This window comes from Pristis pectinata, chromosome 6 (genome assembly GCF_009764475.1).
Source record: "Pristis pectinata isolate sPriPec2 chromosome 6, sPriPec2.1.pri, whole genome shotgun sequence".
Classification (NCBI taxonomy): Eukaryota; Metazoa; Chordata; class Chondrichthyes; order Rhinopristiformes; family Pristidae; genus Pristis; species Pristis pectinata.
This window is the reverse complement of record NC_067410.1, coordinates 99,105,467-99,122,280: the sequence shown is the minus strand read 5'-3', so window position 1 is coordinate 99,122,280 and position 16,814 is coordinate 99,105,467. Positions and strand designations below refer to the sequence as shown.

Sequence of the window (16,814 nt, the reverse complement as noted above, 5' to 3'; positions counted from 1 at the left end):
CGAATCCAAACTTGCAATTCACCCTGGATCCCATGCATCTTTATCTTCTGTTCATCTTCTGAATCAACCTACATGATGGATCTTATCAAATGCCTTACTAAAATCCATGTAGATAACATCCACTGCCTTACCCTCATCGAGCACCTTTGTCACCTCCTCTAAAAACTCAATCAAGTTTGTAAGGCCCCACACAAAGCCATGCTGACTGTCCCTAAGCAGGCTGTGCCTTTCCAAATTTCCAAAAAATCCTATCCCTCAGTAACCTTTCCAATAGCCTCCCTACCACAGATGTGAGGCTCATTGGCCTATAATTACCTGGATTATCCCTATTTCCCTTCTTGAACAAAGGCACAGCATTTGCAACTCTCCAGTCCTCTAGTGAGGACACAAGGATCTTTGTCAAAGCCCCAGCAATCTCCTCACTTGCTTCTTTCAATATTCTGGGATATATGCCATCAGGCCCTGGGGATTTATCCACCTTAATGCTATTCAGAAGACCCAGCACTACCTCCTCCTTAATGTCAAAATGTCTCAGCACATTAGCATGCCCCACTCTGTTTTCATTATCCCCCAATCCTTCTCCTCAGTAAATACTGACGCAAAGTACTCATTTAGTACCTCAGCCATGTGCTCTGATTCCAAGCACACATTCCCTCCTTTATCCTTGAGTGGACCTACCCTCTCCTTAGTTATCCTCTTTCTTAATAGAAGTATAAAATGCCTCTGAGATTCTCCTTGTTCCTGCTTGCCAAGGACATTTCATGGCCTTCCTAATTGCCTGCTTGAGCATTTTCCTGCTATCTTTATGTTCTACAAGAGCCCAGTCTGATTTTAGCTTCCTAAACCTTATGTAGACTTCCTTTTTCTTCCTGACTAAGTTTAGCACCTCTCTGGTCATCCAAGGTTCCCTTACCTTACAATCCTTGTCCTTGCTCCTTACCAGAACATGCCGATCCTGAACTCTGATCAGCTGATCTTTAAACAACTCCCACATGTCAGATGTAGATTTGTCCAATAGCAGCTGCTTCCAATCAACGTCCTTTAGCTCCTGTTTTATCTTGTCATAATTTGCCCTCCCTCAATTTAGTACTTTCCCGCAAGATCTGATTTTATCCTTACTTATAACTACCTTAAAACATAATGAGTTGTGGTCACGATTCCCAAAATGTTCACCCACTATCAGGTCTGTCACCTGGCCTGGTTTAATTTCCCAAAACCAGGTCCAGTATGTTCTCTCCTCTAGTTGGACTCTCCACATACTGTTTCAAGAACTCCTCTTGGATGCACTGAAGAAATCCCGCCCCATCTAAAAGCCTCTTCTATTAAGGAAGTTCCAATCAATACTGGGGAAGTTAAAGTCCCCCACTATGACGACCCTGTTGTTTCTGCACCTTTTTATAATCTGTCAACATATCTGTTCCTCCACCTCTCGGTGGCTATTGGAGGGCCTATAGTATAATCCCAGCAGCATAGTTGCACCTTTCTTATTTCTGAGCTCCACCCAGATTGGATGAGCCCTCCAATATGTCCTCTCTTGAGTACTGCTGTGACATACTTTGTTATCAGTAGTGCAACCCCTCCATCTCTTTTACCCCCCTCTCTATCACATCTAAAACAACGAAACCCAGGAATGTTGAGCTGCCAGTCCTGTCCCTCAAGGTCTCTGTAATACATCCAGAGAGAGTGGGCAGATCCAGCCCGATCCAGCCCTGTTAAGTCACAAATGCCGTACTGTTTTACATTTAGCTCTACTGTCAAAGGACAGTAAAGGTCATTGCTGGATTTTTGCCTTGCTTTTTTTCAAGCCCCCAGAAACTTAAAATGGGTGACCCCTTATCCTGAAACTGAGCTCCCCAGTTCTAGATTTGTCCATGAGGGGTAACATCCTCTCAGCATTTATCCTTCAATTGTCCTCAGAATCTTAGAGCAATAAGATCACCTTCATTCTTCTAAACTCCAATGAGTATAGGTTTAAGCTTTCCTCATACGACAATCACTTCGTCCCAGGAATCAACTTCGCGACTCTTTGAATTGCCCCCCTGAGGCAAGTACATCCGTTCTTACATAAGGAGACCTAAAAAATGTGCAGCACTCCAAGTATACTGGAACACTCCAGTATAATTTATCACAATATTTCTTTGTATTTCAATGCCAAAGTAAACCTCAACATTCCCTATAAAGTGTGTGGGATGCTTGACTTTGTTACAGGTGTTACTTAAGTGCGTGTTGTTGTTGTTGTTGTTGTAGGCACTACCAACAACATATCTTAAATTATGAACTTTGTGATATATTTTACTTAATCTAATAATTATTCACTTATCTAAATTGGTGAAAATTCTACTGTTAGTGGAGTGTAAAATACTTTGTGAAGTATCCTAACTGTATACTATTCCACCCCTCACCCCCTCCTTAGGTTGCAATAATTAACACAAGTGGAGAACTGAAAGAATATACAGACCAGAACCTTTTTCCTATAAAGGGTGAGTAGAAAACAGAAAAGGACAATTTATGTGAATTTAGTTTGAAAATCATTTCACATGAATCAACTGAAATTCTAATTTGAAGTATCATCGGATACAAATCAGGCTTCAGAGGAAGTTCTTAAGGGTTTTTTTTAAACCTGGAACTGATTCTGAATTTATTTCTCAGATGTATTGCCTTCACTTGAGCTTGTATTCAGAACCAAGTTGAGAATTGGATTGTATTATGGTGGCGCAGTGGTACTGCAGTTGGTGCCTCACAGCTACAGTGACTTGGGTTTGATACTGACCACTAGTGCTGTCTGGAGTTTGCGTGTTCTCCCTGTGACAACGTCTGTTTCCCTCTGGGTTTCCTGGTTTCTTCCCACATTTCAAAAACATTGGTGGGTTAAGTTACCATTGTAAATTGCCCCTAGTGTCAGTGAGTTGTAGGAGAATCGTGAATGTGTGAGAGAATTGGTTGTAGGAAAATAAGTAGGAGAATAGCGTTTCTCTGAGAGCCAGAATAGACTTGATAGGCCAAATGGCCACCTTCTGTGTCATTGTGCAATATGAGATTAATTTACTCAGAAATGTGTAGTTCCTATTCAAATATTATTGTGTCTAAACTCCTGGTTCAGTACTTTAATTTGTGAAGGCCAATTTGCTGTTCAAGTATATTGGTAAACATCTGTATTACAGTTTGTGCATGGGCATATGTCATGGAAAGGTAAAGTGCGGACATTGCATGTTTGAGTATGTGGCTACATTTTGCAGTAATCTTTAAAGCTAGTGTTTATTTTTGGCTAACATGACAGGCATGTGAAGGCTGTTGGTGGAAATTGTGTCATAAGTACCTTTCCTATTTACATGACCAATAACTATTCTCCTATGGATTGACGTGACCTTTTTTCTTCCTGAGATGGGATGTGCAGGAAAATAGGATTAGTGTAAGAATTAGCGCAGATAGGATAGGTAAAGATTCTAGAGTGAGAATGGAGATGTAGATTGCTAATATGGTATAGCATTGTTAAAGTTGTTCTGAGCAGTGATTCTCCATTGTGCTATGGCTGTACTCGCACTGAAAAATGAAAGATCGAGTTTGCTTGCTGACCAGCATAGTTTGCCATTCAACCTGCAGAAATTGAGTTGGTCATAATTACAGCTAAAGCTGAATCTTTTTGTTTTCCTTGTTTTTCAAATTCTGCATTGGGTTTTTACTGTAAGAATGGGAAAAGAAAGGCCAGAAGGGTAACCATATTACTGATTTAACATTGATAAGTAATCTTCCCAGCCCTAGCATTGATCAATGATAGTTCACCGTTTCATGCCAGGCATCATTATAGCTGATTAAACACAGGCCAAGTCAGATTTCCAGCACCTGCATTTTTTTTTATTTTCGGTTATCCCTAATGCTATTAGCAGTTAATTTCAGAGCATTAAAAAAAGTCCCTCTGCTCTATCCAATTATCTTCTGGAAATTATCAACTCTTACTATGAAGAAGGTTGCCACCGGCTTTTGTTTTGTTTTAGGGTTGGGGGTTTGAGGTACGTTTTATTTTAAATACACATGTGACCCAAACATATTGTGTTGGACAGTTAACTCCACTGGTTGTGCTGAACACCTTCAAGTTTGTGAATTTGAATAAGTTGCTTTGATGATCCGTGACGGCAACTAAAAGTTGTCCATGGGTTTTGTCTTTATGGTGGGCGGGAGTAGGTTCTTATTTTCAAAGTTTAATTTGCTCACATCTCAATTTTGTAAATGGAACAGGTCTTCGGTTATTATATGGATTTGTCCACTAGTTGATGGAAATATTTAAAAATGGCCAATTTTTAGAGTAAAGGCTTTAAGATTGAAGCAGGGCTGGCTACCAAATGAGAATGGCATTAAGTTGTCAGAGGTTCAGGGATTGCATGTGATTCCATGGCCGTGTCTCATACCTACTTGTTGAAAGAGATGCATCTGAGATTCTTCACTGTGTGGTTAAAATTGCAGTCCAAAACAACATATTTATGAAGATCTACATTAGTATATTATGGTCTCATTCACAATTAACATTTTAAAAGTTGCACCACCTATTACTCTTGTTGGCATTCCTAACATTTAGGAACTAAGGCATACAAACATCTCGATGAAGGGTCAGTAAAATGAGGCAGGAAACAGAAGGACCTCTGAGTTATCTGCCATGTCTCAGCAGCCCGAATTCTAGTGTCTGTGAGCTAATGATATCGTTATGACTCAACCATTTGAGCTTTCATGCAAAATACTCAACTCTTTGTGGTTAAGTTGCCATCTTAATAAATATCCATTTTGTTCATGTTCTTTTTGCATTAGGCTGACAGTAAGTTACAATGTTAGTGTTAAATTCAGGAGGTCTGATGACCTACTTAACAGTGGGCCGAATGGCCTTCTATGTCATAATTAACAACGGAAATGAAGTTTACACATTAAGTGAGATCCAGCAGCAGTCTAGTGTTGAATTACTGTTAACTTCATGTGTTAAACAGCTACTTCCTTCAGTTATTGTTACTCTTGGGGTCAGAGGTCTGTACATTCAAGTCTCAGACCATGGCATCAAACTAAAAACACAAAACCACAATTAAAAACATTAAACTACATCTAATTCTCTTTTAAAAGAAATGGTGCATTTTTGGCCTATAATCTCCATTGAAATCTTTGGTGTCTTTGATCCTATGCCTGACCTGGTGCAGAATCTGGGTGGCACTTTCCCTCGGGAAATGCTGGGGAATCTCGTCAAGACTAGATGCTGCTGGTAGACTCCAAATTTGTTTCCCATTGCATGTGTGGATGTCTGGAACTAACTTTGATTTCAACAGCTGGGCGTCAGCGGTTCCAATCGGAACTGCCAGGAAAAGTCAGTTTTATATGATTACAGGAACTCTGAGAGTATGGAACTCCAGTAGGTAAGCATTTCACATCTATGATGATGAAAAAAGAAGGTAATTGAAAGAAACACCACTTGCCTGTTTCTGTGGCATGTGAAACAGAATAATGACTTTGAAGAGAAAGTCATGTTGGGGGCTGCACAGTTGGACAATTGCAGGCTAAAAATGTGACCTCTGGGATTTGCAGTGAGATGTACCTTCAAGGTTGGAGATGGAGAAAAGAAAACGATGGAGAAAGAAATAAATGTGTGCAGATGGTTGAATATCTAAAAAGAAACTACTTGCATATGTATACCCCTTTCATAATCTCAGCATTCCTTAACGCTTTACAGCCAATGAAAGTTATTGAAGTATAATCGCTGTTAAAATATTTTAAAAAAGCAGGCAAATTGAACATAGCCATATGCACAATTTAAAAAAAAGTGGCCAGATAATTTGTTTTTAATATTCTTTGAGAGAGAAATACTGAAGAACACTTGTACTTACGAAGGTGACAGTTTAATATCTGTCTTCTTACAGTAGAGCACTGAATTTTACTTGACGTTATGCCGTTACCCATTGGGCCAAATGTCTGAATTCTGTGGGAGAGTGGGACTTGAACCCATGATCTTTTGAGTTAAGGGGTGGAAGTGCTACTATTGAGCCATGGTGAAACGGCACCAAAGTATTCTGAAAACAATTATAAGTAAGTGCATGAGAAGTGGGTAGTCCAAGAGAAGAACTGTTACCAACATAGACATGATGAACTATATTTCCTGCTTTGTGCTATAATTTCTGAGAAAGGCCTGATGCATAACACTAGACTAGGACCAAGAACACTATTATGATTGGCACGACTTAAGTTATTTTACTGTGGTGAAGTTGGGTGCTAATCAGAACTGAAAAGGACCTGGAACTTGAGACGATACCTGCAGATAAGTTACTATCCTAAGATCTGTTAAATGAAAATGTAACTTCACATCCAGAATTCAGTTGTGATTGAATTGCAAATAGCAAGTATCTGATGCTGAAGTTCTACAAGTCCAATGGCCTGAATCAGCAGTTGAGGAAGTATGGTATTTCTCCAGGATTTAGCCATTGGGGTTCTGGTAAAACAATCACTTTACACTGAGTTAAGTATTCACAAGGCATTCCTGTAACTTGTTGTTTACCTCGTAAGGAATCCAATCTGCAGTTGCCTTAACATCCAACCTGTTGTGAGTATCCCCTTTGGGGTTAGAAGGGAGGAAGATAAGTAGTCTTTGGGAATTGAGTTGGTGGTGGCATTTTCGAAGCAGGTCAACCTTTTCAACTTTTAATGGCAGATTTGGTAATCTAATACCTGAGCCAGGCAAGTCTATAGTATTTCAAACCACAGTTTAAATAACAGATCTTAATTAAACCTGAAGGGGTAGATTTGTTATTGAGGATTGAAATTCTTTCAGCTAACTTCAGATAAAGTATAAACTAATGATCTGCTTAGTGGGTGAGCTTGCTCAGTAAACAGAGGAATGTATATCAGTGCTTTTTTCTGATAGGCTGTGTTATTTTATATAGTTTATATAGTTAAACTCCATCAGTAAACAGATTGGAAATCTGTAAGCCTTGCCTTTACCAAGTTATGTGCAACTTGTTTGGACCCTTGCAATAACAAAAACAGTGACATGCATTTACATGGTATCTTTATCGTGGTAAAATGTTCCAAGGTGCTTCCCTGGAGCATCGCCACATAAAATTAGATACTATGCCAAAATGAGGTGGTGTGACAGATGGCTAAAAGCCTAGTCAAAGAGGTAGAATTTGAAGAGTGTTGCGCAGAAGGAAGAAGAGCTGGACGGGTTAGGGAGATAACACCATAGGTGGGGCCTGTTGGTTGAACTGAGGTTGGAACAATTAAAATCACCAATGCACAGAAGGCCAGAATTAGAGGAGCTCGGCGATATTGGAGGGTATGGGGCTGGATCCGATTCCAGAGGTGGGAAAGGACAAGGACGGAGCAATTTGAAAGCAATTGTGAATTTTAGTATTAAATGTTTGCCAGGTTCGGAGCCAATGTAGTCATCAAGTGGGTGACGTGGATGTTATCAGGTTAGAGGATGCAGAGCTTTGAATGGGCTCAATTTTATGCGGGGGTGGGGGGGGGGGGAAGAAGATGTTGCATTAAGATCTTAAGCAGAGATGTCAATGACAGAGGGCATAGGTTTGAGGTAAGGAGTAGAAGATTTAGATGGGATTTGAGAAATATTTTTCTGACGCAGAAGATAAGAAATTCTGGAACACACTGTGTGAGGGGATGGTGGAGGCAGTTGTTCTCAGAAAATTTAAGTAGCACTTAGATGAGCACTTGAAATGCCAGGCATAGAAGGCTATGGGTTGAGTGCTGGGAAATGGGATTATCATAGATGGTTCCTGGATGGTGGGAATGGACACAGTGAGTGTTTTTTATTCTATGACATTGAGAAGGGTTTAACGTGATTTGTAATGGATATGAGAATCTGTGGATTATTTTTACATTCCCAAAGAATTCCAGAGTCCGCTTTAGCAGAGGAGAATCAAACCAGTCAGGTTGAAGCTCTGTAATTATGTTTCAACTTCACAGAAGCAGTGTATGCATCTCTATCAAATAGTTTTTAATAGATTGTTAGACTTTCTTAATCATGGAATGTTGGTATTCCTTTCCAGAAGTATGATTTGGCCTGGAGTATGAGTTGGGGTCCAGCATGTTGGTATTTAATATTGGAATGGGCAGACACATCTCCTTCTTTGATTTTTCCATTAGGCGTTACTGTTGTCAGATACACCTTTTTCATCTCAGAGTTGTGTACAGTTTCATAAGAAGCACAATATGTGAAGATGCTAATAAAATGGCTGGATCACTGTTGAGGAGGAGGAGGAGCAAGGAAGAGGAGGTTGGTCGCTGGGATGTTTTTTTACACTACTTCCACTTTGTGAAATTGTGGCACGATCTCAGTAGGAAGGGAAATCTGCAGCTTGTATGAGTTTTCTATTCAAATGCACTCTTTACAGATTTAATCAATCGGTAGATGAGTAACTTTTGAAACAATAGCTGAGGTGGAGCAGATGTGCTTTAAATTTAACTGTTGGCATTCCAAGCTATGGAAGAGAATTTTGCCAGCATTAATCCTGAGCCCAGAAATCATTCTACACTTTTTATTCTAGAATAATTTTAAACCAGGTTGTTTTTATTTACATATGGTAAATTAATAGCAGTTATTATTGTAAAAGTATGTGGACTGGATCACAAGCTCTATATATAAAATAAAGAATGACAAATGCTAACCATACATTATGTAACTGCAGAGTGGATGTAGTGGATGACTGCTGCTCTCCCAAATCTTGGGTGATCCATTCCTCACTGTTAAACTGAATTGCTGGTTATCACATTGAAAGATAAAAGAACATCGTAAAATAAGGAGATTAACTCAACTCACTACAGTTAATAAGAATGCCCCAAGGTTCCTTTAAATTTTCCACTGTTCTTTCTCCTTTGCTGGAGAGAAATGTAATTAAGCACACAGAAGACATCACAATAAAATTAAATTGCTCAGTTGCTTCTGTTATTTGGCTCAGTACTGCATCCAGCTTGCTTGCAGCAAGATCTCACAAATACTGTAGTGAGATGAAAAACCAGTTATTCTCTCTTTGGCAGTTTTTTTTTGAAAGGAGAACAATTGGCACAGACCTGAGTATCATAGCTGCTAATTTAGCCAATCTGCTGCCTGTAAAGGAAGGCATGGATTCCATCAATGCCAGCTCCTCTCTGGGGCTCTGTCCAAGAACAGTGAAACTCTGATAAACCAGCACTGTTGGGACTTTGGTAGTACTAGACTCTCAGAATTTCCAGACTGTTGGGTGTTACACGTATAACTCCAACACACCTTTATACCCTGGCTCTGATCGCATACCTACTCACGATCCTAATCCCATATGTTCCTGACCCCAGTTCCAACCACGTGCCTGGCTCACACCCAGTAATACCTTGTTGCAAGTACACAGTAGGTACGTGGATAAGTAGGACGTTGCTCTAATGAGTGAGCCAGATGCTGAACCATCCAAATCATCGTGAGCAGACCCGAAGTCTATTCTGATGAAGGTCCAGACCTGAAATGTTAACTGTTTCTCTTTCCACAGATGCTGCCTGACCTGTTAAATGTTTCCAGCATTTTCTGTTTTCATTTAGGATCTCCAAGCAATTATGGGAGTTTTACTTTAGTCCTCAATCTTACTGGATGATGAATGTGATGCTAGTACTTTCAATGTTAAGTGACTGAATTCCCTGCTCCTTATGACTGACATTATAGATACATGAGCCCATGCAGTCAGGAACTGTGGAAATCATAAGTGCTGTACAGAGATGTACCGGCATAGCATAGATTAGGGATTGAACCAAAGGTCTTCTGAAAGGTTAGGTTATAATTTGTCTTAAAATAGAAAATCTTTAATTTTAAGACCTTAATTTATTTAAAAAACAGCTGCACTCCTGTGGGATTTAATAAAGTTATAGCAGCTGATTTGCAATGTGAAAGCAAGGTCTATGATAGGATGGAGATGAGAGAGTGAATGACACAAGTGTGGTGATAATGGTGCTTGTTGAGTGAGGGTGGTAAGGATATTGGTTTATTATTGTCACTTGTACCAAGGTACAGTGAAAAGCTTGTCTTGTATACCGATCGTACAGGTCAATTCATTACACAGTGCAGTTACATTGAGTCAGTACAGAGTGTATTGATGTAGTACAGGTAAAAACAATAACAGTACAGAGTAAAGTGTCACAGCTACAGAGAAAGTGCAGTGCAATAAGGTGCAAGATCAGGTAGATTGTGAGGTCATAGTCCAGCTCATTGTATAAGGGAACTGTTCAATAGTCTTATCACAGTGGGGTAGAAGCTGTCCTTGAGTCTGGTGGTACGTGCCCTCAGGCTCCTGTATCTTCTACCTGATAGAAGAGGAGAGAAGAGAGAATGTCCCGGGTGGGTGGGGTCTTTGATTATGCTGGCTGCTTCGTCAAGACAGCAAGAGGTAAAGATAGAGTCCAAGGAGGGGAGGCTGGTGTCCGTGATGCACTGGGCTGTGTCCACAACTCTCTGCAGTTTCTTGCAGTCCTGGGCAGAGCAGTTGCCGTACCAAGCCGTGATACATCCAGGTAGGATGCTTTCTATGGTGCATCAGTAACAGTTGGTGAGAGTCAAAGGGGACAAACCAAATTTCTTTAGCCTTCTGAGGAAGTAGAGGCGCTCTCTGGAGGATATGCAAATAGATGGAGATGAATAAGAACTGGCGTGAAAGAAAAAATAATGCTGCAAGTGTGAGACACAAAATATTATGGTTGCTGGGAATCTGAAATAAAAGAAAATGCCTGATTTACTAAGCAGCACCTTCAGAGAAAAAGAAATTGAGTTAATATTCCAGATAGGTGAACTGACGTGAGTACTGGTCAGCTCTGATGCAAACTAGAAAGATTGGTCATCTGTAATTGTTGAATTCAATGCTGAGTCCTAAGGACTGCAATGTGCCTTGGAAATGGAGATGTGTTTTCTAAAGTTGTGTTGGGCTTTGTTGAATAGTGTTTGAGGCCAAAGATGTATATGGGGGGAGATGCAGAATTGAAGTGACAGGCAAGAGAAAGTTCAGGTTCAACCTTGATACTTGATATGTTATGCAAAATGGTAACCCAATATGCCTTTGGTTTCCTCTGTGTAGAGGAGACCACAGTGCAAGCACTGAATGCTGTGTACTAAATTGGAAGGAGTATAAGTGAACTGTCCATGCGAAGTGGAAAGGAAAGGGGTAAAAGGGCAAGTGTTGTACCTGCTGCAGTACCATGGAAAGGGAGTGGGTATTGGTGGAAGATGGTAGAGTGAGTTCTATGGTCACAGGTGGAATGGTCCCTCCAGAATGCAAAAAGAAGAGAGAGGGGAAGATGTGTCTTCTGGTGGCATCACATTATTATGTAGGATGATTGTTCCATATGGAGGCTTGTTGAGAGGCCTGTCCTTTCTGTGTATGGGAAGAGAGGGGGTGTGACCAGAAGTATAGGAAGTGGAACCGATGCAGTTAAGAGTCCTTTCAGCTATGGTGGAGGGTAAATCACAATTAAGGGAAAAGAAAGACATCTCAGAAATACTGATGTATGAGGTGTTCCATCAGAAGAGCTGCTGTTGATTTGGAGAAACTGTGTGCTAATCGTGGGAGTCTGTGGGTTTGTCATGGATGGAGATCCCTAACCTATCTTTTGAGATGATGATAGAGAAGTCAAGAAAGGGAAGGGAAATATCAGAGAGGGACCATGTGAAAGTGACAGCAGGGTAGAAGTTGGCAGCAAAAGTGATGGAACATTTGAGCTTTGTATGAGGTGAGGAGGCTGCACAAATAGGGTCATCGTGTACTGGAACAAGCAGTGAGGGAGGGGCCCTGAGTAGGAGTCAGGTGTGGCTTAGATCCATATGCATTTCCATAACAACACCCTTGATCTGGAGGAAGTGAGTGGAGTTAAAGGAGAAGTTGTTCAATGTGAGAACAAGTTCAACCAAGCAAAGGAGGGTGGTAGCAGAGGGGGACTGGTTTGCAAATTTACTTTTCTTGATGTTAAGTCATGTTGTTTTGGTATTAATAGTTTTAATTTTGTGTTCTAAGTGTTTCTTACAGATACTGTGACCTTTATCTTAACCATTGCTAAAAAAAACTTGCACAGTGCTATAATAATAACATAAAATCATCATGACACATTAAGACTCGTAGGACTTTGTATATACAATTTACTCTGCCAAAGTAATCCCAATTGTTATTTGGTTGCTTTAAGTACTGTATTCCAAAATAAGAGTGTTAGTGTTGGAAGCAGCAATGGGTCATGGATCATTCAGCCACCACCCCCCCCCCCCCCCCCATGCCTTTCTACCATGTAATAAGATGGTGGATGATCACTTACCTCAGTGCTATTTTTCTGCACTAACCCTGTATCACTAGACTCCTTAATGTATTGATCTATGTCTTGAATACACACAGCGACCAAGCCTCCATAACCATCTTGAGTACAGAATTCTAAAGATTCGCAACCCTCTGGGTGAAGACGTTTCTTCTCTTAAACCTGACTGGCAATCCTATATTTGAGACTGTGATCCCTGGACCTGGACACTCCAGCTAGGGGAAATGACATCCCTGTTAAGAATTTTGTACATTGCGATCAGATCTCCTCTCATTTTTCTAATCTGAAGAGCCCATTCTGCTTAATCATTTCCCATATGATAGACCCACCATCCCAGGAATGAATCTGGAAGTCTTTGCAGCACTCCCTCTATTGCAAATACATCTTCCCTAAGGTTAGGAAACCAGACCTGTACACATTAATGCAGATGGGATCTCAGGGCAGGCACGGCGGTGTAGCTGTTAGCATAACGCTATTACAGCATCAGCAACCCGGGTTCAATTCCGGCCACTGTTTGTAAGGAGTTTGTGGGTTTCCTCTGGGTGCTCTGGTTTCCTCCCACATTCCAAAGACATACGGATTAGGAAGTTGTGAGCATGCTATGTTGGCGCCGGAAGTGTGGTGACACTCCCAGAACATTCTACGCAAAAGATGCATTTCACTGTGTGTTTCAATGTACATGTGACTAGTAAAGATCTTATCACTAGGGCCCAAAATAATTGTCCAAAAGTCCTTGAAATAAAGGCCAATATATTGGTCGCCTTCCTAAGTGCTTGCTATATTTGCATGTTAACTTTCGGTGAGTCATATACAAGAAATCCAGATACCTCTGAACACCAACACCTTTCAGTCTGTCATCAGTTTGGAAGAAAAATAACCTGTGCTTCTATTTTTATACCATTCCTCATTGTGAAGGTTACTCCTCCTCTTTCTATCATTTTGCCTATCTTTCCTGTAGAGTCTAATCCAATAAGTTTAGTTCTCAGTCCTAACTGTCTTGCAGCCACATTTTGGTAAAGGCTACTATGTGATACCCTTCAAGTTTAAATCTGCTCCTGCAGTTTGTTTTGTATATTGTGTGTGTTTGTATTTGGTGTGCACAAGTAACTAGCCCCCACTGCTGGCCCCCTCCAGCTGCTTTGAGATATCAACTGGGCCCACTCTGGAGCCTCTGAAATGGCTACAAGGCCATGTAGCTGGTGTGAGTTCTGAGAGGAGAGTTGATTCGTATTCAAACCCCAATTCACCAATCCCTCCTTCACTCATTTAAAAGACACATCATCCACAAACACAGCTGCTCCCCTTGACTGCCTGGAATCTGGAACAATGTGTGCGGGAACGGTGGACAGTGGAGACATTTACGTTGATACCTGTTGTTTCAATCCCCATTGTTTGCAAAGTTGTAAAGCAGGAATGTCCAAAAGTTTCTGTAGCAACTCCTCCCAAACCTGAGTTCTCCACTACCTAGAACAGAGGTTTTCAACCTGTGGTCCGTGGACCCCTGGGGCGGGTTGCCAGGGGGTCCGCGAGCAAGCCAAGAAAAAAATGGAAAAGGGACCTGTTACAAAGACGTAGCTTACTTGTTTGCTCCAGTTTTCCACTATTCAGAAAATCGGCCATATCTATTCTATCTGTTATAGGCGACAATCTTAGAGACTTAGACAGTGTTCCCTTCTGGTAAGCTGCTGCTTAATATTTGATTTTTGTAGTCAGAGTAGTCAGTAGTGTTCACTACTCACTACTATTCTGTTGTGCACTGTAGTGTTAGCGAGACTGAGTGACGTTGTTGGTGTGCCTTAATAATATTGCTTACTTACTGTACATTTATGCCACAGTGACGTCATTGTTAAACGAAAAGTGCACAAGCGTGTAAATTTTAGATTAGTTTTGATAATTTTGTTTATCAGTAATAGTAATTAAACTGTCCAGCGTGTATTGCTGGGTATGGAGAAATTTCTGAAGAGAAAAGCTGACCAGAAACCGGAAGATTCTGATGACGAAGGGGATAAGGGTGACCGAAAGAGAAAACAACGCGAGTACGATCCAGAATACATTTCATATGGCTTCATCGCAGTGGGGACAAATTCAGACCAACCTCTCTGTGTTGCGTGTTTGCAAACACCATCCAACGATGCAATGAAACCAGTGAAATTGAAGCGCCATTTAACAACAGTGCATCCAGATATTGCCAGTAAGCCGAAGGAATATTGTGAGCGGCAAAAGGAGCTGTACCTCAAGCAGAAAGGCAAAATGACAGCCTGCGCCACCGTAAATGAGAAGGCTCTTCGCACATCATATTTGGTAGCATTACGAATAGCACGTTCCAGAAAGCCTCACACAATTGGAAAAGAGCTTATACTGCCTGCAGCAGTAGATATGTGCAAAGTTGTATTGGGAAAAGAATCCAGTCAAAAACTGAAAGCCATTCCACTGTCTGATAACACAGTAAGCAGAAGAATTGGCGATATGGCGGAAGATATACAGAGCCAGCTGATAACACGTCTTCAGCAAGTCAGATTTGCGATTCAGCTCGATGAAAGTACTGATGTTGCCAGTGCTGCGCAGTTGTTGGTTTATGTTCGATATTGCTGGGAAGGAGAGGCTTTGGAAGACTTTTTGTTTTGCAAGGCACTCCCAGGGCGTACAACAGGTGAAGAACTTTTCTGTGTGCTTGACACTTTTTTTGTACAATCGGCATTGGCGTGGACACAGTGTACTGGAGTATGCACGGATGGTGCTGCCGCAATGACGGGACGGAAGTCGGGTCTAGTCGCACGAGTGAAAGAAGTAGCTCCACATGTAGCAGCAACCCACTGCATGATTCACCGTGAGGCTTTGGCTGCAAAGGATATGGCTGAAAATCTTGCGGATGTGTTTTCCACGTGCATTAAAATCGTCAGCTTTATCAAAGCCAGGCCGCTGAATCATCGTTTGTTTGAAAACATATGCCGTGAAATGGAAGCCGAGCATAAGCATTTGTTGCTACATACAGAAGTCAGATGGCTGTCACGAGGCCGTGTTGTGCAGTGTGTATATGAATTGCGAGATGAACTGCTCATTTTTCTAAATGAGCATGACGGATCATTGGCACAGTTCTTGACAGATGAGACGTGGGTTGCCAGATTAGCTTATCTTGCAGATATTTTCAACATTTTGAACAGCTTAAATCTATCATTGCAAGGACCTTGCTTAAATGTTCTGAAAACGCATGACAAAATCAATGCCTTCCAGAAAAAAACTCCGTATCTGGAAGGGAACATGTCTATGACATGTTTCCGTTGCTGGCTGACTTTCTGACGGTGAATGAGACTAAGACAGAGGCCATTGCGAGCACCGTTTTGAACCATATTCAACAACTGTCACATTATTTCCTTGAGTATTTCAGCAATGATGACACGAACATGTTTGATCGGATTCGAAATCCGTTTGAATGCGTGCTTTCTGATTTAACTTGGACATCTTGGACGTGAACAAGAAGAATTGGCTGAACTGTCATCTGACAGGACTTTGCGCTTGCAGTTCAACTGAATGTCACTGTTGTCGTTCTGGATAGCATGTTCCCAGGAGTATCCACTGCTGTCCGGCAAAGCCATCAATGTTCTGTTACCATTTGCAACCACTTACTTGTGCGAAATAGCATTTTCTGCAGTCACTGCCATGAAAACCAAATAAAGATCAAGACTGAATATTGAGGATGACATACGCATATGTTTGTCGCACATACCACCACGTTTGGACAAACTCTGCAGTGCAAAACAGGCACAACCTTCACATTGAACTAAACACTGCAAGACACCGCTGGTAATTATCGGTGATCGAAATAGTCACTATTTCAATAGGGCCTATGTGCAGTAATTTAAGAGTTGTATGCATGAATTATCGATTGTTTGATTTTGTTGTCTTTGGGGGTCCGCCATCTAACAAGGACATGTTCTGGGGGGCCACAGCATGAAAAAGGTTGAAAACCACTGACCTAGAAGGACAAAAGCAGTTGGTGCATGGGAGCATAACTACTTGCAAGTAGTGTACTTTCTTGATTAAGAAATATATCGCGATCCATTTGTTGTCACGGGGTAGAATGCCTGTAGCTCGTGGCTTAACAGCATTTGGGGGAACTACATCACATGACTGCAGCAGTTCAAGAAAGTTCTGGAGCCTGTGATGTGGCTGCAAGGCCAGGTAGTTGCTGCAAGTTTTGAAAGGAGGGTTAACTGCCACACCACTGCAGCACCCATTAACTTGCTCATGATTGAAGTCATTAATTCTAGTACAGCTACTTCACTGTTCCTACTCTGTGCAGTTCTGATGTACCGCAGTCTTTGCCCTTCATCCCCAGTGGATTCTGCATAAACATCCAAATGATTAAAAGATGCGATAAGTGTCTTGGAAAGATGGTTTCTTTTATATTGTAGAAGACACACATATTAAAGGACCTGGAAATATAACCAGCCTTTTAACTGTTTATTTGATTTGGCACTAAAACATCTCGGTGATCATTGCTTGTGACATTGTGTGCAGTGTGA

At 41.2% G+C, this 16,814-nt stretch overlaps 1 protein-coding gene across 4 annotated transcripts in view; it reads left to right on the top strand.

Moving 5' to 3' along the window:
- The window catches only part of LOC127572100 (transcription factor Dp-2-like), a 166,789-nt gene that overhangs the window by 34,193 nt on the left and 115,782 nt on the right, over positions 1-16,814 (top strand). For 3 of the 4 annotated variants that reach the window (XM_052018982.1, XM_052018980.1, XM_052018979.1), the window contains exon 3: positions 2,414-2,480. The exons of the other annotated variant lie outside the window; for it this stretch is intronic. In XM_052018982.1, the coding sequence (XP_051874942.1) occupies positions 2,414-2,480 (67 nt within the window). The remainder of the gene's footprint in view (positions 1-2,413; positions 2,481-16,814) is intronic. 4 annotated transcript variants of the gene reach the window in all.